The sequence below is a fragment of the Equus caballus genome, chromosome 19 (assembly GCF_041296265.1).
Source record: "Equus caballus isolate H_3958 breed thoroughbred chromosome 19, TB-T2T, whole genome shotgun sequence".
NCBI lineage: Eukaryota > Metazoa > Chordata > Mammalia > Perissodactyla > Equidae > Equus > Equus caballus.
Window position 1 is genome coordinate 46,411,718 of NC_091702.1, and position 21,825 is coordinate 46,433,542.

The 21,825-nt window shown below is 54.7% G+C and overlaps 1 protein-coding gene across 2 annotated transcripts in view; it reads left to right on the top strand.

Moving 5' to 3' along the window:
- Positions 1 to 21,825, top strand: part of ADCY5 (adenylate cyclase 5) — a 150,737-nt gene that overhangs the window by 99,644 nt on the left and 29,268 nt on the right. For both annotated transcript variants that reach the window (XM_001917066.6, XM_070243700.1), the window contains exons 4-12: positions 1,535 to 1,646; positions 3,259 to 3,386; positions 5,573 to 5,731; positions 6,678 to 6,819; positions 8,749 to 8,889; positions 13,670 to 13,692; positions 14,638 to 14,782; positions 16,011 to 16,108; positions 19,323 to 19,410. In XM_001917066.6, coding sequence (XP_001917101.3) covers positions 1,535 to 1,646; positions 3,259 to 3,386; positions 5,573 to 5,731; positions 6,678 to 6,819; positions 8,749 to 8,889; positions 13,670 to 13,692; positions 14,638 to 14,782; positions 16,011 to 16,108; positions 19,323 to 19,410 — 1,036 coding nt within the window. The remainder of the gene's footprint in view (positions 1 to 1,534; positions 1,647 to 3,258; positions 3,387 to 5,572; positions 5,732 to 6,677; positions 6,820 to 8,748; positions 8,890 to 13,669; positions 13,693 to 14,637; positions 14,783 to 16,010; positions 16,109 to 19,322; positions 19,411 to 21,825) is intronic.

The following is a 21,825-nucleotide window of genomic DNA, read 5'->3' on the forward strand; positions in this document are numbered from 1 at the left end:
TTAGAACAGTGTCCAACTGTTTTAAAACGTAGGTTTTATTATTATTCAGGTGTGGTGAGGCCAGTGGATCAGGAGACGACTTCCATTGAAGAGGCAGTTTGTTACGCACAGTTCCCAAGAGGAGGGGGCACGCCACCCCTTGAGGGGGCCCCACAGGGAAGCACCCCAATTGGGCAGGAGGCAGAGGGGGGCGAAGCATGGGCAAGAGCCTTTATGATGGTTTCTGTGGGAAGGAACAGGTGAGGCAGGGTAGGCGGGCTTAGGATGGGCTGGTTTGAATAATGTCAGCAGGCTTTGGGGTGTAGGGCCTGTCCCGAGTTGTCTGGTACCTGTCCCTGGGATGCTGGGGGCAGAGCAGTAGGGGCCCGGGTGTGAGAGCCTGATTGGGGCTGGGGCTCTGGACTCTGAGGCGAGTTGTTGACTGTCTCGAGGAATTGACCCGTCTGGGAGGGACAGGCTCCCGGGGGTCACAAGGCCCCTGATGTCAAACACCAGAATGAAAAGACATGCTTAATGTACTGGCACACATTTTTGGAATAAAATGACAAAGTACGTTTAGTTCTACATTCTCAATTTAAAAAATGAGATGGTTGCTTCTGGAACCGCAGGAGCCGCGTGGTGGAGTGGAGGAGCAGAGGCCCGGGGGGTGGAGGCCACCGTGCTGTGGTCTCCAGCCTCTTCCCTGGGGCTCAGCCTCCTCTCCGTGAGATGGAGACCCCAAGCCTTGCTTCAGGGCAGCCCGGAGGATCCCGATGATGTGTCGGAAGCTCCCATCCCCGTGCCTGGCCACCAGGAGCGTCTCCATGCAGGAGAGTTACTACATCCCTGTGTCTGTTTTAAGGGAAGAGCTCTAGGGCGCTCACACGTTCCAGCTCTGGGCCTCACCTCTGGTGGTCTGTTATGAAAAAAAAGGAAGGTGTTTTCAATCTTGGGAACACGAGCCTCCAGAAACGGATAAAAGATCCAAAACGTGCAAGGCAGGGACTGGCTGGTGCATTTGACGGGGCTCCTGGGGCTGAGGCTGGAGGAGCCGGCTGGACGAGGCGGGGGCTTCCGGAGATGCACGCAGACTGGCCGTGTCTTCCTCCCTCCTCCCTGTGGCTCTTTCAGTCTGTCCTTTCTGGAGGACTCCCTCGAGATGCTCTCTCCAGAGCAGATGAATCAAAGGCCTCCATCCCTAGGCCCAGCTACCTTGAGGGGGTGGCTCGGGTCAGACAGGGCCAGGCCGCTATCTGTGGTCACCTCAGGCAGACACATGCTCCCAGGTCTCATGCGCCTCTGCGCCTTTCCTCCTGGGAGGAGTGAGATGCAGGTAGAGTACAGAAAGGAGGACTGGATTGGCGTTTCCCTGCCAGCTGGGAGAGGCCACCCTCTCAGCTCTCTGGTGCCAGGGCCTCTGTCCCCTCCCCAGCAGCTGTTTGGAGCCCTGTAGGACTCTTGCTGCCCAGCAGCCCTCTTATGGCTGAGGGCGGGCCCTGGCTGTGTCCCCCCACCTTCCTCCCTCATGGGGGTCTTCCTCCACCTGTCTCCCCAGCATCCTGTTTGCTGACATCGAGGGCTTCACCAGCCTGGCGTCCCAGTGCACTGCCCAGGAGCTGGTCATGACCCTCAACGAGCTCTTCGCCCGCTTCGACAAGCTGGCCGCGGTGAGTCACCCCGCCCGCTGCCATCAGGCACTCGTGTGCCTGAGCCGAGACAGGAAGGGTGGCCTGACCTGGGCTGCCTGAGTGGGGGTGGTGTGGCCAAGGACTCACTGAACCCCAGGGACAGGCCTGTGCCAGGGTGTGGCCTGCTGGGCAGAGCCCTCTGTTGGGAACTGGGAACGGCCAGAGTGGCCACGTGGGCTGTGGCTGTGTGTCCTCACGTTGGCCCCAGCCACACACTCACACATGGAGATGCTTTCACAGTGTTGCCGTTCACAAGGGAGCAAGTGGGTGAGCCCTCCATCAGTGGAAGTGGGTGGTGAGGCTTGTCAGTAATACCCCCCAAACCCCAGAAGAATTTCTGTGTGATGGGCATGTTAGGTGTCATAGAGCCACTTTCCTGATGCGATTGGCTGCAGTGATCAGAGAGTGAGTCTGAATCCCAACTGGCCTGCAGACAGCTGTGTGCCACCCCTCAGAGGCTTCCTGAAAGAGGACCCTTAATGTTCCGACAAACTAGAAGTCACACCTGTTGGTGTGGAGCAGTGAACTCATTAGGTCCCTGTTTCCACCTCTGTCATCCTTTCCCAGCTTGTGTGGCTATGGGCGATGCTCTGAGCCTTTGTAGAGTCATTATTTGTCACAGGTCACTTACTACAATGTCCACCAACATGTGGACATGTCCCCTTTGCCCTCCCAGGATGCCAGACCAGATGGTTGATGAGAGGCTGGTGCTGGTCGGAGGTGGTGCCGGGGCCTCTGTGGGCGTTAGATGGTAGGCCCCGCACCTCACTCGTGTTTGTCACTGAACGTGGGTGAGGTGAACCGGTTCATGCCGGGGGCTTGTGCAGTGGATGGGTCTTAAATGAGAGTCCAGGCCACACAGATACTCGAGTGCCAGCGTCCCAGCCTCATGAAGTAGCTTCCGGGAGCCAGATTTGGACAGCTGATAATCGATGGTCAGTGACGTATATCCATGCCAGTTGTGGATTGATCGCGGCCTGCTGGGGTGACCCTGCTGGGCCAGTTACCCGGGGGTGGGGGGGACCGGGGAGCAGCCGGCAGGTCCCTCAGCTCTGTGGGTGTCTTATCACTCAGGGGCTTGCTGGTCTAGCAGAACTCTTTTTGATAAAATTTCAGACAGGCTGAGGGGTCAGGTGAGATTGTGTTTAAATCTCATTTCGGCTTGAATCTTTTTGTAAAAGACGAAGAGTCAGAAAACTGTTCACAGAAGCTGAGGCTGAGAGTCAGAGCACGGTCCAGGGGTGGGGTGGGACGGGGACACTCACACGCAGCTTGGGGCCGTCCTCGCGCTGCCACAGTGGGCCAACTGCATTCTTCCGGGGCCTCTGCTGTGGCCATAACAGTGCGTTCCTGGTCCTGGGGAGGCTGGAGTGCCTCTCTGAGGGCTGCTCGGCCTGTCCTCCGTCCCCCACGCTCCTGATAAGCCCGTCCCAGGGCTGGGGCTGCGCATCCTGCCGGCACTGAGTCTGTACTTGCTGCCCTAAAAGGCAAGTTATTCCAGGCACGGGGTGAATCTGTTTGCCTCCCGTTTCTTTCCCTCCCACTTCTCTTTCCTACTATTTTTAATTTTTAAAATTAATTTGCTTTCCAGGAGAACCACTGTTTACGTATTAAGATCCTGGGGGATTGTTATTACTGTGTTTCGGGGCTGCCTGAAGCGAGGGCTGACCATGCCCACTGCTGCGTGGAGATGGGCATGGACATGATTGAGGCCATCTCGTAAGTGCCTGTCTCCAGGGGGACTGCCCGTCTGCAGGGAGACTGCCCATATGTAGGGGGACTGTCCATGTCTAGGGGGACTGCCCACATCTGGGGGGACTGTCCATGTCTAGGGGGGCTGTCCATATCTAGGGTGGCTGACCATCTCTAGGGGGCTGACCATCTCCAGGAGGACTGTCCATCCTCAGGGGAGCTGACTATTTCCAGGGGAACTGTCCATCTCCAGGGGGGCTGACCATCTCCAGGGGGCACTGCCTGTCTCCAGTCTGCAGGGGGCCTGTCTCACACCCTGAGTAACTGACCAGCTGGCTGCCTGGTTGGACAGGGAAACAGTGGGGCAGAGCCCCCTCCAAGGACCACCAGACCTGTCGGGGGGTAGATGTGCACCTCCAGGCTGGGAGCCTTCTCTGGGTCTCCTGGTACACAGCAGCCTGGGAAGCTCTTCCCAGAGAAACGTGTGCTGTGGGAAGGGAGCGCTTTGCAGACTCTGGGCAGCAGGTGTGGACGCACCTCTCCAGGAGGAGGACAAGCTGGCAGCCGTGCTGTGAGCGGCTCTTGCACGCCAGTCTTTCATATCTTCTCACAGCCAGGCAGCTAGGGTGGAACTCTCTGCCCCATTTCCTCCCAGATGAGAAAGGCTGGACTCAGGTTAAGCAGCTCCCCAGGGTCATACTACTGGACAGGTGAATTCAAACACAGGTGTTTCTATTTTAGGAAAACCCATCCTTCCTGGGAGCACAGCAAAAAGGGTCTTTGGCCAATTCTTGGTCACTGCTGGCCATAGCAGGAACCCCCGTCCTTAAAATCCATGGACAATCCAAGCTTACATGTCAGCCAGGGAGCGGGTCAGAGATTGCATCCAGGGTCAGTAACTTTGAACTTTAGAAGGGGCCTGGGCAGGGGCAAAGGGAAAGCCACAGTGGGCAAGGTCAGAGGTCAGAGCAGCTGTCCAGGAAGGTGGCTGCCTCCATTCAGTTTGGCTCAGTTCCATTCGGCGGTGTTTGCTGAGTGCCCCTGCGTCCTGAGCTAGGCGTCCGTTGCAAGAGAGAGGCTGGGATTGCATTGCTCTGATACCAGGCATGCCGAGTGGATACCACCAGGTCAGAGAGGCAAACTGGTGGGCGGGCTAAGGAGGGGGCTGTCCATTCCATTGGGAGGACGGAGAGAGGCTTCCTGAAGGAGGTGGCCCTGGAGTTTAGCCAAAAAGGTAGAATGAGCTGTCATCAACCTAAGCAAGTGGCCAGAGGCATTGTGGATGGAAGGAACAGCTCCAGTAAAGGTGTTTGCAGATTGATCCCAGGACAAGAGAAATGATGAATGACATATATCTTCCCTGTGGTGGGTGTCAGCCCCTTGCTGGTGGGGTGGGGTGGAGGGCGGGAGTCCAAGTGGTCACTGCCTCTCAGATGGCTGAGTGGGCCCATCCCCAGGGTGTCAGGGAGGGTCCAGGTCCCTGAAAAGTGCACGCTGAGTGTCTTACCACAGAGCACCTGCATCCTCTTCCGCAGACACAGACCTGGAGATATACAGTCAGTCCCACTCCCCTCCCACAGAGGGCCTCCTGTCTATTGGGGACTCCTGGGTACATGGTGCACGTGGTGGGGACTGGAGCTGTGTTCTAGCACCTGGAGCACCCTCAGTCCCCTGCACCTGCCCAGGCCCCCGTTCTTTCCTGAGCAGGAGTATGTCTTTCGAAACTCTGTTAACCACCTTTCTCCATTATCCTGCTAACGTCGAAGCAGCAGCAATGAGGATAAATCCAAGAGCGTTATGTGAATGGGATTTGGAGTGGCTGTAACTTCCCTGTTTGGCTCAAGTCGGCACTAATGTGTATTTGCATTTTCAGATCACGATTTAGTTGACTGAGGGTAGCGATCGCCCGAGCGCCCCGGGTGCCCGAGTTGGGGGAAGCAGTAGGGCCTGGGCTTTAGTGTGAGGCGCTGCGCCACCTTGTGGCCAAGACAGGAAACAGCGCCTCTCACAGATTACAGCACCTGAGCAGCCCGGCCCAGCCCCTGCCCTTCGCAGGGAACGGTTTCTGATTGGATTTGGGCTGGACCAGAGAGAAATGACTGTGAGCCCCACACCTTCTGACGCATCCCCGACCCCCTGCTCTCCAGCCTCGCCCCTGCTCTGTGTGCCTGGTCCCTGATCCTCTCCCAGCCTTACCCCTGCTCCATCCCCAGGTTGGTCCGGGAGGTGACAGGGGTGAACGTGAACATGCGCGTGGGAATCCACAGCGGGCGAGTACACTGCGGTGTCCTTGGTCTCAGGAAGTGGCAGTTCGACGTCTGGTCTAACGACGTCACGCTAGCCAACCACATGGAGGCTGGAGGCAAGGCGGGGTGAGTGAGGACCACTGCGGTGAGCGAGGACCTCGGGCAGCGGGGCAGCGCGGGGCCCAGACTTTGCTTCTCACCCTGCCCCACCCACGGTGACTGTCGTAGGAGCGGGGCAGTGGGCAGGACGGGGTCACTTGCAACCCTGGGGTTGGCAGAGTTAGGTGAAAATTACTCTACCTGGCAAATTACTTACCCCTCACCATGGCAAGTAGGGGTAGGGGGCTTCGTCTCCACCTTTGCAGAGTCTTCATGTGGAAGATATGTACACAAACGCTGTGGTTTGTGAGATGCAGTAGGTAGGGCGGAGTTCTAGAGGAGGGAGCCGGGGATAATTTCCAGTGTAGCCAGGACAGAAAGGAGGTGGAATGTGAGCTGGCCTGGATGACTGGGCAGGATTCGGGCTGGTGAGGAGGGTAGGGAGGGGAGAGTGTGCCAGGCTGAGGGAAGGGTGTGAGGGCAGGCACAGGTGTAGGAAAACAGTGTTTCCAAGGAATCCGAAGTAGAGCAGACGGCCTTTTAGGGACCAGTGGAAGGAACAGTGCCTGTGTTAAGAAGGACGTTCATGCCAGGCTGGGGAAGTTGGACTCGATCCTGTAGTCAGCAGCAGCTGCTGTTGGCTTCTGAGCAGGTTTGCAGAGTTTGTGAGCCTGGAGCCGGTGTCCTCCCAGCAGGCTGACAATGTATCGTGTTATTACAGTAATATAACACAGAGGGGAGATGGTGTGGTGCTGTGGACAGGAGCTGGGACGGGTCCCCCGAGCCATCTGGTGACCTTGGAGGGATGCCGTGTGCTGAGGTTGGGACGAAGGTTGGGGCTAGCGTTTGAGCCAGAGTTTGGGGCCCTGGGCTTTGAATTGGGATTGAGTTGGTTGCAGTTTGTTCTGCATAGGAGCTGGAGTTCTGAACTCATTTTCTGCCCTCCCCACCCTGTTTCCCTGCCCACCTGTAGACGCATCCACATCACCAAGGCCACACTCAACTACCTGAACGGTGACTACGAGGTGGAGCCAGGCTGTGGGGGCGAGCGCAACGCCTACCTCAAGGAGCACAGCATCGAGACCTTCCTCATCCTGCGCTGCACCCAGAAGCGGGTCCGGGGGCTTGGGGGCCGGGGAACTAGGGGGCTCAGAGTCTTCGTTCTTTGAGGGAGGGAACTTTTCTTAGCTTACTGCTTCCTTCTCTTGCTCTTTCCTTGAGTCAAGTCGTGAATTCCTAATGCATCTCAGGAAGGACATGAGAGTTAACTGAGGCCTTGCAAAGGCTGATGGCAAAGAGGGAATGATTTCATTTTGCTTCTGTTGCAAAAATGCAACAGGCCTCAAATCATTTAGCAGCGATACATCTGAAGGCCACGAGATGGCAGTGAAGCACCAAGGAAATCTGGGTATACCAGATATTTTATCTCCAGCTCGTTCCTTTTCTGTTGCCTAAACTAAGTGGACATTTGTCCTCCTCCGTCTCTCTCTCTCTCCCTCTCTCTCAGTGTCTGTCTCTGCCTGTACTCATATATCTGTTGTTTATTGAACCCCTGTTTTTTCCCATCTTTTACTTTCTAGTCTCTTCCTTCTTTCTCATTTTGTCTCAGCCCACACTTGCCAAAATACAAAACTGAATTATTAGCAGACCTCAGTGTTCTATTTTTAATAGTGCCACATTCCATGTTCTTAATTTTTAAAGCAGATGAAGAGAACATTTCCTATTTCTCCCTAGATTAAAATGCCTTTTCCTTAGGAGTCTTTCAGTTGAATTTATCTGTTGGTCAGAGCCCTTTGAGAGAGAATACCTTCCCCTTTTCTTTCCTAAGAAGTTAAAGATAAAATGAAACTGTGGGAAAAGTTCAGAGGAAGTCTTGGATGGAGCAGAAGATTTTTCAAGGGAGGAGGGGCTCTTCCGGGAAGGTGTCCACCCTGAGAGGGACATCGAGGGGCAGTGTGTCCCGCCACAGCAGCACACCCGGGACACGGGTCCTGGCTGCAGGGCCTCTGAGGCAGCTGTGTCAGGCCCCCGCACAGACACCAGGAAGGGGTGTGGGAGGCTTTAGGGCACTTTGAGGAGAGCTCCTAGTGGCTTGATTGACACATTTTTAAACATTTGCTTGTTGTTTGGCCAGAGTATAAATGAGCTGGGATCCTCCCAGGCCGTCCTCCCACATTCCTCCTCTCTGCTGGTTCCCAAGGCCTCCAGCCCCACCCTCTAGCGCCGCCCAGGCTGAAGCCTCACTCTCTACCCTGGGTTCTCTGGGTCTGGGTCTTCCAGCTTGACAAGCGATCCAGAAAGGATGTCCCTTCAGCAGTGTCAGCTGAAGCAGGCTGTGTCCCTTCCCCTCTGCATCCCTGGTCTGATGGCTCCCTTCTCAGGCTCAGGGAGGGCGTTGTGGGGAAGACCACCTCTTCCCTGGGCCTCTCCAACCATCCGCCTCTTGTGCCCATTTGGATGGACGGGCAGACAGATAGACAGAGATCCTGGCTGGCACATGGGTAGCTGGGTGAGGCCCCGTTTGTGTATTTGTGCAATGCATGTCAGCCCTTGAATCTTATAGTTCCAGTGACCCAAACCTCTGGAAGCTGCCTTCTGGGCGGTAGGGCCTGTCCTAATGCCCACTCTGGTAGCACGGGCCTATTTTGGATAAATTGAGTGGAGATTGGAATCCCAGGTTTCCTCTCCCTCTGTCACCCCTGGGCACCTGCAGACCCAGGCTCTGCCACCCTTGAGAATTCCATGCAAACTACAGATGTCCCCGTGCCCCTTTGCTTTCTCACCAGACCCATCTCATCATCCTCTTCTGCCCTGACCTGGGCTAGCCAGGGCTGGCAGGAGGGAGTTTGGAGGGATTTAGGATGTGTGCCCAGGTGAGCTCTGGGATCCTGGCAGACCTCTGGGATCCTGGTTGTGCAGAGAAGAGAGGCACAGCTGCCTAAACCCCTCCCTGGCCTGGCCTCTGGGAGGAATGAGAAAGTCCTCACTGGGGCTCCTCTGGTGGGCCCTGCCCACGGACTGATGCATCTGTGTTGCTCTCCCAGAAAGAAGAGAAGGCCATGATCGCCAAGATGAATCGCCAGAGAACCAATTCCATCGGGCACAACCCGCCACACTGGGGGGCCGAACGCCCCTTCTACAACCACCTGGGTGGCAACCAGGTGTCCAAGGAGATGAAGCGGATGGTGAGTGGCTGGCAGGGCAGTGTGCGGGCACATCCTCCGGGGCAGGGCCTTCCGAGGGTGTGAGGGCTGGGCCAGGCCCCTCCTTCGTCCTAGGGAATCTGGAGAGCCACAGAAGGAAACATTGGAAGGGGGGCTTATCCCAACTTTGGACTAGGAGCCGGAGCACCTGACTTCTGGTCTCGGGCTCTCTCCGTGAGCCTCGCTCTCCCTTGGCATGCCCCATTTGGCTTTGGAATGGAGTGACGACACCCCTTCCTCCCTCCCTCTTGGTAGAGGGCTTGCTGGCGCAGGCTGGAAGCAGGCCCATCTGCCTGGACTCAGGGTCCAGCCAAAGGCTCCAGTGGTCTCTTGGCACTATCTGGTGAGGCCCTGGGGAGTGGAGTGGTTACTGGCTTATCACTCGCCCTTCCAGTACCTGCTACATTTCCCAGGCAGTTGGAACACATCTTTTGGCTCAATTGCTCAGAAACCATCCCAGTGCTTTTTGGCAAGTGCCAGGTGATGGTCCCCTTTGCCCTCTGTGCTGAGAAACACTCCCGCTGACTGCAGCCTTCCGGGGGGGGGCGTGCAAGTGGAGAGAGCAGAGACCGCAGTGGGGTGCGAGCTCTGTTTCAAGGCTCCTTGCCTGCCTCTGGGGACAGACACCCCTGGGCATCGCCACACACACCAGGGCTGGGCTAACTCAGGATGCGCTGCCCGGGTTCTATCAGCGATGATGGAAAGAAGAATTCAGAGGGGGGGAGGAAGAGGAAGAGCGAAGACAAGAAGTCAAGTTCTTGCAGCAGTGTTCTCCTTCTTTCTTTCCAAGAGCTTGGCTCCTGTATCGGAGCACACTCCTCAGCTCAAGGGCAGCCTGGGTCCAGGTCGGAGTCGCCCACGCTGAGGGAGGGATGGTGAGGAGGGAAGGTGCAGGGAGTGGTGCCCGTGTGGCCACTTAGTTCGCACAGAGCCGGGGTCGAGGAGTAAGGCAGGGCATGCCGGCCCCAGGGTCCCTGAGTTGGGGCCTCTGTGGATCAGACTAGGTTTAAGCAGCAGCAGCAGGGTTTAGAGACAGACTCCATGAGAATCCAACAGAGTCAGCAGACAGCGCCAGGGTCTGAGGGAGGAGACAGGCTGGAGACCCAGTCACTGTGCTCCTTACTAGCTAGCAAGTAGCAGATGATGAAAGTTTAAGGAAAATGTACAGGAGAAAAACTGAATTGAGTCAAGACCTCCATTTTAACTTTTGACGGTAAAGAAGCAACATTTGGGACACCAAGATCTTTGAACGTGGATGTCCACACGCCTGGTCCGTGCTGCTCAGGGTTCCAGCCACCACTTTCTCCCTCCAGGACCCTCCCCAAAGCACAGAGCGGTTGGTGGACCCTCCCTTCTCACCCAGCCCTCGAATAATCTGCAGACCCTGTGCCCACGTGACCAGGACGGTCTAGAGATGAGAGGGGGTGGGAGGACAGGGGGAGCCTGAGAGGGGAGGGGCATATGAAGAGCGGGGAGGCCCTGATCCAGGTGGGAGGGAAGAGAGGAGCAGGGGGCGGGAAGTCAGGAGAGGACAGCCAGAGGAAGCGGGAGACGCAGGGGGAGCTGGAGACGCGGAGAGTGGGGAAGGAACAGGTGGGACAGGATGGAGATGGAGAGGAAGGAAAACCACCAGCAGGCAGGAAAGGTACCTGGTGGGACATTGCCTTCTCCGTTTGAATCTTTGGAAAGTTTTTTCCTTTAGCGATATTTGGTATAAGCAGAATCTTTCATTATTTCTGAGCCTCGGAGGAGGCAGTGTGGATATAAACACCAGCTTGGCAGACACGTTCATCATCGTTAGGACAAGGAGCCTTGGAGGAATTAGCAGAAGGGCTGTAGGTGAGGAAAGGACAGTCTCAGGGGACCGGCTGCTGGATGGCCTCCTCGTGGTGTTAATTGCTTCGTCCAGCGGTGGGGAGGGAGGAGAGCATGTGCGGAAGAGCAGGGTCAAGGACACCTCTGCACAGCTTGAGGGGAAGAGGCTCCCCATCCCCCCTCTGGCTGGGCAAAGTGCCCGGCATCAACGTGCCAACTGCTGTCCCTGCAGCTGCCCAGTCAGAGGGTCCAGCTGGGGATGAGGCAGGTTCCGCAGCTGCCAGACACACCGTGGGCTTTTGATGTCAAACTCGCCTGAAATCTTTGGGAAAGACGCAAAAAGCGAGCTTCTGCCCTGACTGCCACTGAAGATCGGGGAGGAATTAGATTAAGCAGTGACTGAGAGCGGTTGGAAAGGGCTTAACTTGTAGTCAACGGCTTATTTCTTTAACTCTTGTTGCAGCTTTTACTCACCTTTTACAATGTCGTGACCCGCTGTGCCGGTTTATGTTTAGGCCTGAGTGTTGTAAGGTCTCTAAGCTTATTTATTAGCAAGAAGGTCGGCGGGGGAGCGTGCATGGACCTCTGCTCATCTCACCAGCCCAGGGAAGCTCTGCATTCTCCGGGGTGGCGGGCTGAGTGCTGGGGAAGATGAGCAGCCTTGACAGGGCAGGCGTGCAAACGGGACCTGCCCCTCAGTCTGGACGAGCTGAGGGGCCACGGCCTCTGCTCTTGCTTTGGGTCCGAGGGAGAGGATCAGGAACCAGACAGAACCCCTGAGCTGAGCTGCTCCCCAGAAGTGCTCCCCAAACCCCAGGAACCCATCTGAGGGTCCTCCTAGCCCAGTTGAGGACCATTGTCCTAGTAAGCAGGTGGGGGGACTTGAACCCGGCCTGCTGGACAGTGTTCTTAATGACCCTCTGCCATGGTTTATGGATCAAAGTGTTTCTGGCTATTGTCAGTCACCACCCCAATCTGACACTGAACTTTGCACACCGACACGACCCCCATGTGCTTAGAGTGGACCTGGCCCCCAATGCCAGTCCCAGCAGATGACCAAAGAACCCTGGAGAAAGTCAGAAACAGGCCATTAAAAACATTTCAGGTTGATTTTTGAGCTGTAGAGACCAGCGTAGGCATCATCCAGCTCAGTCGTCCTCAGTCCCGCAGGAAAATCGTCGCTGGCCCCTGTGATAGACAGCAGCGGGCCAGCACGTCACCTGATGTTCCCAAGCGAGCTGGCCTGCCCACTCTCTGCTGCCTGCTTGAGCTGGGCACCGAGGCATCCCGGGAACATCCGGCATGGGCCCACCCCTGATGGGGCACTCGCTTGAGTGACACCAACGTCTCCAGCCTGGAGCTGGCATGGGGAAGTGGGCTGGGTCTTGCAGCAGGCATGGAGGGCCTGGCAATTTCTCAGAGGACAAGGAGAAGGGTCTGGCTCGCCCAGGTAGACAACTGCCAGGCAGCCTGGGAGGAGCTCAGAGCCCACGGCTGGGCACTTGGTTATCCCACTAGAGGCTGCCGAGGCCCAGGCAGCCCTCAGCTGGGGGTAGAACGGAGAGCGAGCACCTTGGCGCTGCGTGGACCCCACTTCTGTTTTAGCGCCCAGCAGCTCTGGCTCATGGAGACCAACATAAATCCCACTTTTTGTGTTTCAAGCCATGTCCTCAGAGGGAATGAAGAGAGATGTGTTCGTTAGGGGTTTGGGTTCACCCAGCATTGGCCAAACTCCCCATTTGCCCAACAGTGTGCTCCAGTGTGCTGGGCCAGAAATCAGAGGTCATCTGCCCTTGTCCCAGCAAGCTGAGCCTTACCTGAAACTGCCTGTCCTACCTGTCGCCTCCACCAGTGCCATCCAGATTCCACCCTCGTCCCATTCTAGGGAGCACTCCCTCCATTCTGCCACAACTGGTCAGACCCTGACACACATCGGTCCCTCTGTGGACTTGATAGATTAACTCTAAATAGAGCTTTGAGTTTGGCCACCATAAGGGACCTTCCCACCCTCACCCCTGCCCCGTCTGTATGAACATCACAACAGTAGTCAACTCGGGGCAGGCAGGTCCCTCACCTCCTGGGTCCCCAGCCAGCTCTGGCCTTGTGAGAACGTTGGTTCTCAGAGACAGGCAAAGCTGTTGCAGTAACAGGAGCTTAATTTTCTTAAGCTTGTAACTTGTGAACTCTGGGGAGATTTTATGTGTGCTCAGTGGGGGTGGGGGTAAGTGTGCATGAGTGTGTACGTGCATGGTTATGTGCATGAGTGTGGGGATTAATCAGCTTAGAGGTTTCTTTTATTTTCATCTGAGTAAGTGGCAGAATTGGGAGGGGACCCACCAAGTCCAGGGTCCAGGAGGCGGGGAAAGGGAGGTTTGGGGACATATGACAAGGAAGCAGGTGTGGGGACAGGAAGAGCTTAGACACATGGACTTGCCAGCAGATGAACTGAAGTCACAGTGCGCCCCAGCGTGTAGCACAGAGTCTGACCCATAGGAAGAACCCAGCTCATGGAAGGAAGGAAGGAAAGAACTACTGGGGGCCAGCCCCGTGGCCGAGTGGTTAAGTTTGTGTGCTCTGCTTCAGCGGCCCAGGGTTTTGACGGTTCGGATCCTGGGCGTGGACATGGCACCGCTCATCAGGCCATGCTGAGGTGGCGTCCCACATAGCACAGCCAGAGGGGACCTACAACTAGAATATACAACTATGTACTGGGAGGCTTTGGGGAGAAGAAGAAGAAGAAAAAAGAAGATTGGCAACAGTTGTTAGCTCAGGTGCCAATCTTTAAAGAAAAAAAAAAACTGAACTGCAACCGTCTCTGTGTCCAAGCTCCTTGGTGGGCTGTAGAGAGAAAATGAGCTGCAGCCTCTGCAGCCACATTTCTGGAAGCTTCATTTTCAGTCCTCTCTGTTCTCACTCCTCTCCTTCTCTCTCTATCCCTCTCTTTTAGGGCTTTGAAGACCCCAAGGACAAGTGAGTAATGTGCCCTTGGCCTGGGGGTGTCTCCGAACCTGCCTTCTAGCTGGGCTTCCCCATGCGCCCTGGAGAATGAGCCCACGCAGTCTTGGCTGAGGGTGCACGGAGCCCACGGCAGCTGACAGAGGGCAGCCCGGGACCCAGGCCGCCTGGCATAGAGAGAGGCTGGGCCTGGCACTGCCCCCTTATAATCTCCACTCTGAGCACACATGTGCACGCAACTACACACATGCACACTCTGCACATGCGTGTGCACACACACACACACGCATACACACACGTGCAGCTCTCAGGGAAATGCCAACTTTGCACCTTGGTGGCCAGCGCCTGGCCACATCCCAGTTCCTTGAGGAAAGTGAATGTCCTCTTTGTCCTTCACTTCCCAGTTCTCAGGGACTGTCAGAAATCCCACTCAAGGACTAGGCTTCCCCCAAGAAATAGGGTTTTTAGTTCAGCACCCCAAGGTCCTGAAACCTGCTTCCCAGAGGGCCCCCAGCCAGGTAAAGGCAGCCAGGTGCTCCCAGGCCCTGTGGCAGAAGTCTCGCCCCGCAATCCCCGCCTTCGTTTCAGGGTGATGGGACAACTGGAGAATGAACAGCACAGAACCGTTACCTGTAGGGGAAGAAACAATTAAGCCTGTGATAATAATTCACAGTATTTTTATAATATGATAATATATCAATAGAGGCAGAAATACCTTATCGTCAGGGAGGCCCTCCCGCCAGCGAGTCTGAGATGGGCAGTTTTCTGCACATATGTGCAGTTATTAAGAGGGGCACTGGGCTTCTGGCCACCCCACTCTCACTCCCAGCTCCCCCACCCCTTATTAGGGCCGATCTTGGGCGACCGCGGCCCCTCTGATGAGTCTGGGTGCAGCGGCAGAGCCGCTGGTGGCATCCCTGGTGGTCAGCCCGTCTTGTGTCTGTGCCTCTTGCTCCCCAGGAACGCCCAGGAAAGTGCAAACCCTGAGGATGAAGTGGACGAATTTCTGGGCCGTGCCATTGACGCCAGGAGCATCGACAGGCTGCGATCTGAGCATGTCCGCAAGTTCCTCTTGACTTTCAGGGAACCTGACTTAGAGAAGAAGGTACAGCACCCGGGGTGGGAGGGAGGTAGGACCAGGGGGACCAGGCCGCAGGACGGCTTCCACCCCATCTCCATCACAGTGGAAAGAGCCCCCTTCTTGTCACCTCACTTTCCCCAGCTCTGATGCTGCCCTGCCTGGGAGATGGGGATCTTAGGGAGACTTCCTGCTCAGAAGGGATAAATCTGAACCTCTTCATGCCTCAGTTTCCTTGTCTGGAGAATGGGGCTATTCGACACACCTACCTCACAGGGTCATAGTGAGGATTAAACAAATCCTTGTAAAACACAGTGTCTGCCACAACGTAGATGTTCAGTGTTAATTGCTGTTTGTATTATTTTTGTTATTATTGTTATTATTATCATTATGGACTACCCAGCTGCCTGGTACACTGGAAGCTCAGAATATCAAAGTTGGAAGGGGCAGTCAAGATCTCTTTGTCGCACCTCCTTAAGCTGTGACTTGAGAAAGCTAAAATGCAGAGCAGTTGGGTGACGTGCTCTAGGCCACCCAGTGAAGCAGTGACAGAGCTGGAACCATACCCTGGTCCAGGGTCCTTGCTCCACGTCACAGGGTCTCCCTGGTGTTCGGTTAAAATGGGTTCATGTTGAACTCATGTCACATCAAACGAGGCAAACCTAGTTAGGAGGTAAAACTATGGGAGGGGAACTTACTCTGTTGACCAGCGGTAAATGGAGTTGACCCACAGAGGCCTTACCCTCGCTGGGTGACTCTATGCCCGCTCAGCCTCTGTTCTGCAGCTGGTTGCTGTCAGGAGAGGAGCTGGTGCTGAGAGTTGAAACCTTGGAGATGAGCTCTGTGATTTTGGACAAGTTGCCTGACCTCTCTGAGCCCCAGCTCGCTCACCTCTAAAGTAGAAAGAATAACAGGGCTGTGCCTACTTCTTGGGGCTCTTGTGATGCTGTGCAATGATGCTCACAGACCCCGGCACGTGTCCTAGCGTGTAGCTGGTCTCAGTAACTTAATCATTTTGAATTATCCTCACGGTGACCCGGCCTGCAGAAAGTTTCTGATTTGACATAATTCAGCTGCCCTCCCCACAGGCACCACCTTTGGTGGTTTGGACTGGCTTCCTGAGAGCTAAGGCTAGCACTGGTTCTCGGGTCTTCTCAGTCGTAGGAGGGGGCTGCCCCGAGGGTATCTGGATGGAGTGGGACTGGGGCAGACAGGCCCGGGTGCCTCCGCCCCTCACCCTGCCCTGTCCTTGCAGTACTCCAAGCAGGTGGATGACCGATTCGGTGCCTACGTGGCGTGTGCCTCGCTGGTCTTCCTCTTCATCTGCTTTGTCCAGGTCACCATCGTGCCCCAGTGAGTACCCCATCCCTCCGGTGCTCCCTCCTCCAGCTGCAGGGGCTCGGGGGTGGGAGGGAGGTCACGGAGGAGAGCAGAGGTGGGAGCCTGGGCTGAACTTGCTCCGGCAGGGGAGAAGTTTCCAGGGCTGTCCTCGGTGGGACCAGGAAGCCAGGAGTCTGCCTCCTCTGTGCGGGGGGAGCGACGTGCTCGTTCCCAGGAGGAAACCTGCTCTCTGGGCACCGCCTGCTGCATGAGAGATCCGTCTCACGCTGCATCAGCTCCTCCCGGTTTAACCACACTGTCACCCAAGATCTGCCACAGGCTTGTTTCTGTATGGCCTTGGCTTCTTGCCAAAGACTCAATACATCTTCAAAAGATAAAGGTTTTCTGCTACTCTGGCTATTTCAAAGACTGGATTTCAGGTTCTGAAGGCTTTCCTCAAAGAGATGCTCCTGAACTCTTCTGAGAACTGGCCATGTCGCTGAGGGAGGCTTGTGGCTTCCGAGGGGACAGGGGACCACTCTGAATGGGTGGTGGGCTCTTGGAAATGAAGTGTTTGTTAGACAGTCACAATAGGGTCATGCTTAGGTGAGAAGGAGAACTGCTGTGTGTATGTGTGTGTTTACCTACATATGTGCATGTATCTAAACATATTTTTTACTTTTTTTTTTGAGGAAGATTGGCCTTGAGCTAACATCCAAGCCCATATTCCTATATTTTATATGTGGGATGCCTGCCACAGCATGGCTTGATGAGCAGTGTGTAGGTCCGCACCCGGGATCTGAACCATCGAACCCTGGATGCTGAAGCAGAGCGTGTGAACTTAACCACTACGCCACTGGGCCAGCCCCTGTTTTTTACTTTTTATTATGTACTATTTCAAACATACAGAAGAGTAGTTATAATCAACACCCATCCCCCTGATATAACAGTTGTTTATATTTTGCAATTTTTGTTTCATCTATTTTTTTTCTGATTTTTAAAGTAAATTTTAGACATAAGGACATTTTTGCCCCAAAAACCTTAATATACACCTACTTTAAAAGCATTTTCTTTCTTAACCACAATGTTTTACACACCAAACAAAATTATCACAAGTTCTCTACAATCAACATATACCAAGTCCATGTGGAGATTTCCAAAACTGTCCCCCAAAATGTCTTCTACTCTTAGTTTATTCACAGCCAGGGTCTACTCAAGACCCACTAGCTGCATTTGTTATATCCCTGAGTCTAACTTAATCGAGAAGGGTCCCCTCACTCCAGCGCCTTCTGTTTTTAATTTTGAAATAATTAGAGTCTTACAGAAAGTTACAAAAGTACAGCAGAGAGCTTCTGTGCGCCCTTCATTCCCTTTTCCCTACTGCAGACAACTTGCCCAACTGCGGTACCATCGTCAGAGCCTGGCAGCGAACGCCGGCGTGGCGCTGTTCACTCTCCCCAGACCGTATCCTGACTCCATCGGTGTTCCCCCGATGGCCTTTTTGTGTTCCAGCAGCCGGTCCAGGCTCCCACGTTGCATTTAGCTGTTGCATCACCGTAGTCCCGTGTAGTCCTTGACACCTCCCAGCCTTTACTTGTCTTTTGTGGCCTTGGCACTTTTGATGAGTACTGGCCAATTAATCAGTAGACGGCCTCTGTCTGGGTTTGCCTGGTGTTTTCTCATGATTAGATTGAAGTTATGCATTTTTGACAAGAATCCCACAGAAGTGACATTGTGTCCTTCTCAGTGCATCACATCAGGAGGTACACGATGGTGGCCCGTCTTATTACTCGACGCCCTGTGTTTTCAGTGGCACTTACTGTTGGAGAGAGAGCCTTTACGTTTGTGTCTGTGCTGACTCTGTCAGGTTGCCCAGGTGGACACCAGACAGTGGCTGCACCCTGGTTCTACAGCTAATGCCCATCGGCTCCTGCTCTGAGGCTGTGCAGAGCTGGTGGGCTTGGGGGTCTTTACTGGCATAGGACCCCGTTTTTCTGTACTGATGGAGCTCCATGTACCAACGAGCAGCTTAGACCTCTGTCCCATCGTAACTGATAGTCCCCTTTGCCTGGGGACATCACCCCGCCTCTTGGCACGTTCCTTTCCCTGCAGCCTGGCCCAGGGGCTTGTCGTCCCATCCCTTGCTCTGCCTGCCGTGGGTTCCAGTTCGTTCCCTCCTCTGGCCACAGCTCCAAGTTGCTAAGGCGCTGAAGGAGGTCATTCTCTGGCCACCCTCTCTCTAGGGAAGCCTTAGAAGCTACTTAAAAGGTCTTTCTTTCCCTCTGACGAGTGTTCTCTCCCTTTGTTCTGTTTGTTTAAGGCAGCCGAGTGCTGGCTTCTGGGGGAGCCTGGAACAAAGACCCTGTTTGAACGCCTCCCCAGAGGTGTTCACCCGCCTTTTCCAGTCCGCCACTGGTCTTTAGCCTGCTGACAGCGCCTGGCATCTCAGGCCACCCTGACTCCCGGAGGGGGAGAAGGAGTTCTGCGGCCTCTCCTGCCACGGCGGGCGCACTGTACCTCAGTGGTGCCTGCCCCAGGAGGGCCGGGGGAGGGTCTGGATGGAAAGGCACTTGCAGCGCTTCTGTCCGAGGATTTGGCCCACGGTGAACGTTAAGATCACCTGTGGTCTGCCCTGAAAGAGGGGCCGGGGAGAGCCTTGCATTTTTGTTGTTGTTGTTGAACTGGGCAGGAATAGGAGAGCAAAAACTGAGCAGGACTTGTTGTGGGGCCTGGCGGTGGGGAGACAGGGTTCAGGGACTATGCCCTCTGAAGGGACATGTCACTGCCGTTTCTCAGAGTGGCTGGTGGGGCTGCTGTCAAATGCATTTCCATAAAGGGTGGCTGTTTATCAAATCGGTTTTCAACCTTCATAGTTACTTTTCAAGCCATGAGTGACTATGTGGAGGGAATAACCAGGTGATTTTTAAATTGGATCCTAGCAGGCTAAATGACGCGAGTCTACGGATAGCTAAGAATTAGGCAAAACATTGAACAGGTGTCACCTGGCTCTCCATTCGGCTCCCCTATGGGCTGCTGCGCCCCCCAGAAAGTGCAGGAAGGTGGGAAGTGCAGGAGCCGGACTGTTAGTGAGGAGGGTCCTGAATTGGTTCGCAAGGCTGTGTAAGCCCTTCTCAGGGAGTCAGAGGCTAGAAAAGCCTGGGCTGTGGGTGCAGGGGAAATGGAGCAGCTTGTGCTTCCTCCGCAGGGGCCCCCAGAGCCCCAGGGCTGCCCGCCTTCTCTCTTCCAGCTCCGTGTTCATGTTGAGTTTCTACCTGACGTGTTTCCTGCTGCTGACCTTGGCGGTGTTTGTGTCCGTGATCTACTCCTGCGTGAAGGTGAGTCCTGCTCACGCTTGAGGCCCCAGTCGCCCCCTTCTCTCCCTTCCCGGCCCTCTGATGGGGAACCTCCCAGGCGCCCGAGTCCCACCTGGGCCCGGGGGTGCATGATGCTGGAGCTCTTAATTGGTGTTGGCAGCAAGCTCAACCGCTGGGGGTAGTTTGTCAGTGGAGCCTTGTTTGTATTTGCTGTTTTAATTAGCCGCTGCAAATCTGTGCAACAAGAAGATGCTGTTGCTGCCTCCTCTGTCTGTCCCCTCGGTATGAGGTGGGATGAAGGAAGGGCGCCAACTGCAATGCCTGGCACGGAGCAGTGGCCAATAGACACTTGCTGAAAGAATGAGTGTGGAAGAGATCTCTCTCGACACCCGATTCCGGGTTCCCCTGTGCCCTGGAGTTGACCCCAGAGGGGACCGTAGAGATGATGGCTTTTGAGCTGTCCAGCATGTAGATGAGCAGGGAGGCCCAGAGTAGTTCAGTGTTGCAGTCAGGGCCACACAGCTGGTCATGTGAACGTGAGACCCTGTTCTGTGTTTCTCTCGCGCGCCTTCTTTCAAGGGTGTGATGGCCCCCCGATGGGGGCCAGCCTGGTCCTAGCGAGCACTCTGTCCCCAGCAGGTCCAAGCCTTCTCCAGCTTCTGCTGTCACCGTTTCTCTGCTTCTCCCTGACACTCACTTGGAGCCACGGCCCTGGGGCGCCAGGCCCTGCTCTCACTCCCTACATACTCTGCCGTGGGCACCATGTTCTCCTTCTGAGGGGATCAGACCTTTGTCACTTCCAGAGTCCCCTTTCTCTCTCCACCCTCCGAATAGGGTCCTTCATTAGGCTAACTGTTTAATTACCTGATGGTCCAGGTCTTGGGGGACTGATTGTCAGAACTGGAAGGACCTTGGGAATCATCTGGTGTGCTATGGCCCTGGCCTGAGCAGGTGCAGAAGTGGACGTCCAGAGAGGAGCAGGGTGGGCCAGGGTCACGTGGCAAGCTGAGCCCTGTGCTCAGCCAGTTGCTTCGCTGCATCATAGGGGTTCATCCTGAGTCCCTGCCTCGCTAAAAGCTCCTTCCTCAAGGCTACGGCCTGCTTCCTGCCCTGTGTTCAACCCCTCTTGCCTTTTGGTCTTGCTGTTGTCAAGCTCCCCAGCCTACTTTTCTCCCAGTGAGCAGTCCCACTTGCTTCATCTCATGGCTATAAAAGCACACCATCTATTCGGCATAGCCAAAAGGTGGAAACAACCCAAGTGTCCACCAACAGATGAATAAACAAAAGTGGTCTATCCAGACAGTGGAATATTATTCAGCCATAAAAAGGAATGAAGTTCTGACACATGCTACAACATGGAAGAACCTTGAAATCATTATGCTAAGTGAAAGAAGCCAGACACAGAGGGATGTATATTGTGTGATTGCACTTACATGAACTATCTAGAATAGGCAAATTCATAGAGACAGAAATAGATTTGAGGGTACCAGGGGCTGAGGAAGGGGGATGGGAAGTTATTGCTTAATGGGCACAGAGTTTCTATTTGGGATGATGAAAGGGTTTTGGAAATAGATAATGGTAATGGTTTCACAACAGTATGCATGTCATTAATGCCACTGAATTGTACACTTAAAAATGGTTCAACTGGCAAATTTTATGTTGTGTCTGTTTTACCACAATAAAAAAGTCACAACCACCTAAAAATAGAAGCACACTGTATCTAAAAGAGGCTCTTAAATGTTCTTTTGCTGAATCCCAAAAAAGAATCTTTGCTTGGGACCAGCCCGCTGATGTAGTGGTTAAGTTCACACGTTCCACTTTAGCAGCCTGGGGTTTGCCGGTTCGAATCCTGGGTGTGGACCTACACATCACTCATCAAGCCATGCTGTGGCAGCATCCCACATATAAAATAGAGGAAGATGGGCATGGCTGTTAGTTCAGTGACAATCTTCCTCAAGCAAAAAGAGAAAGATTGGCAACAGATGTTGGCTCAGGGCCAATCTTCCTCACCAAAACAAAAAACAAAACAAAACAAAAACCCTGGAATCTTTTCTTTTTCTAAGTTAGAAATTGAGGCAAATTCATTGTTTGTTCGAGACACTTAATTAGCCTATTCAGATAAGAAGCAAAGCTATATGTTGTCTGTCATTTTTAAACCAGAACCTAGATTTCTCTCTTTTGTATTAGCTGCTTTGGTAAACCTGAGCTGTACTGATTTCATTCGTTTTGTGTTCCCTGATCTGCACGTGTATCTGATGGTGGGGGAGGAGGAGGAGGGTGAGGGGCAGAGAGGGAAGGGGAAGAGCAGGGAGAGGAGGCGGGGGAGGAGGAGGAAGAAGAGGAAGAGGAGGAGGGGCAGGAGGAGAGGGAAGGGGGGAGAAGAGGAGGGGACGGACCCACTTCCCCATCTGCACTGCCACTCTGAGTTAGTACTTT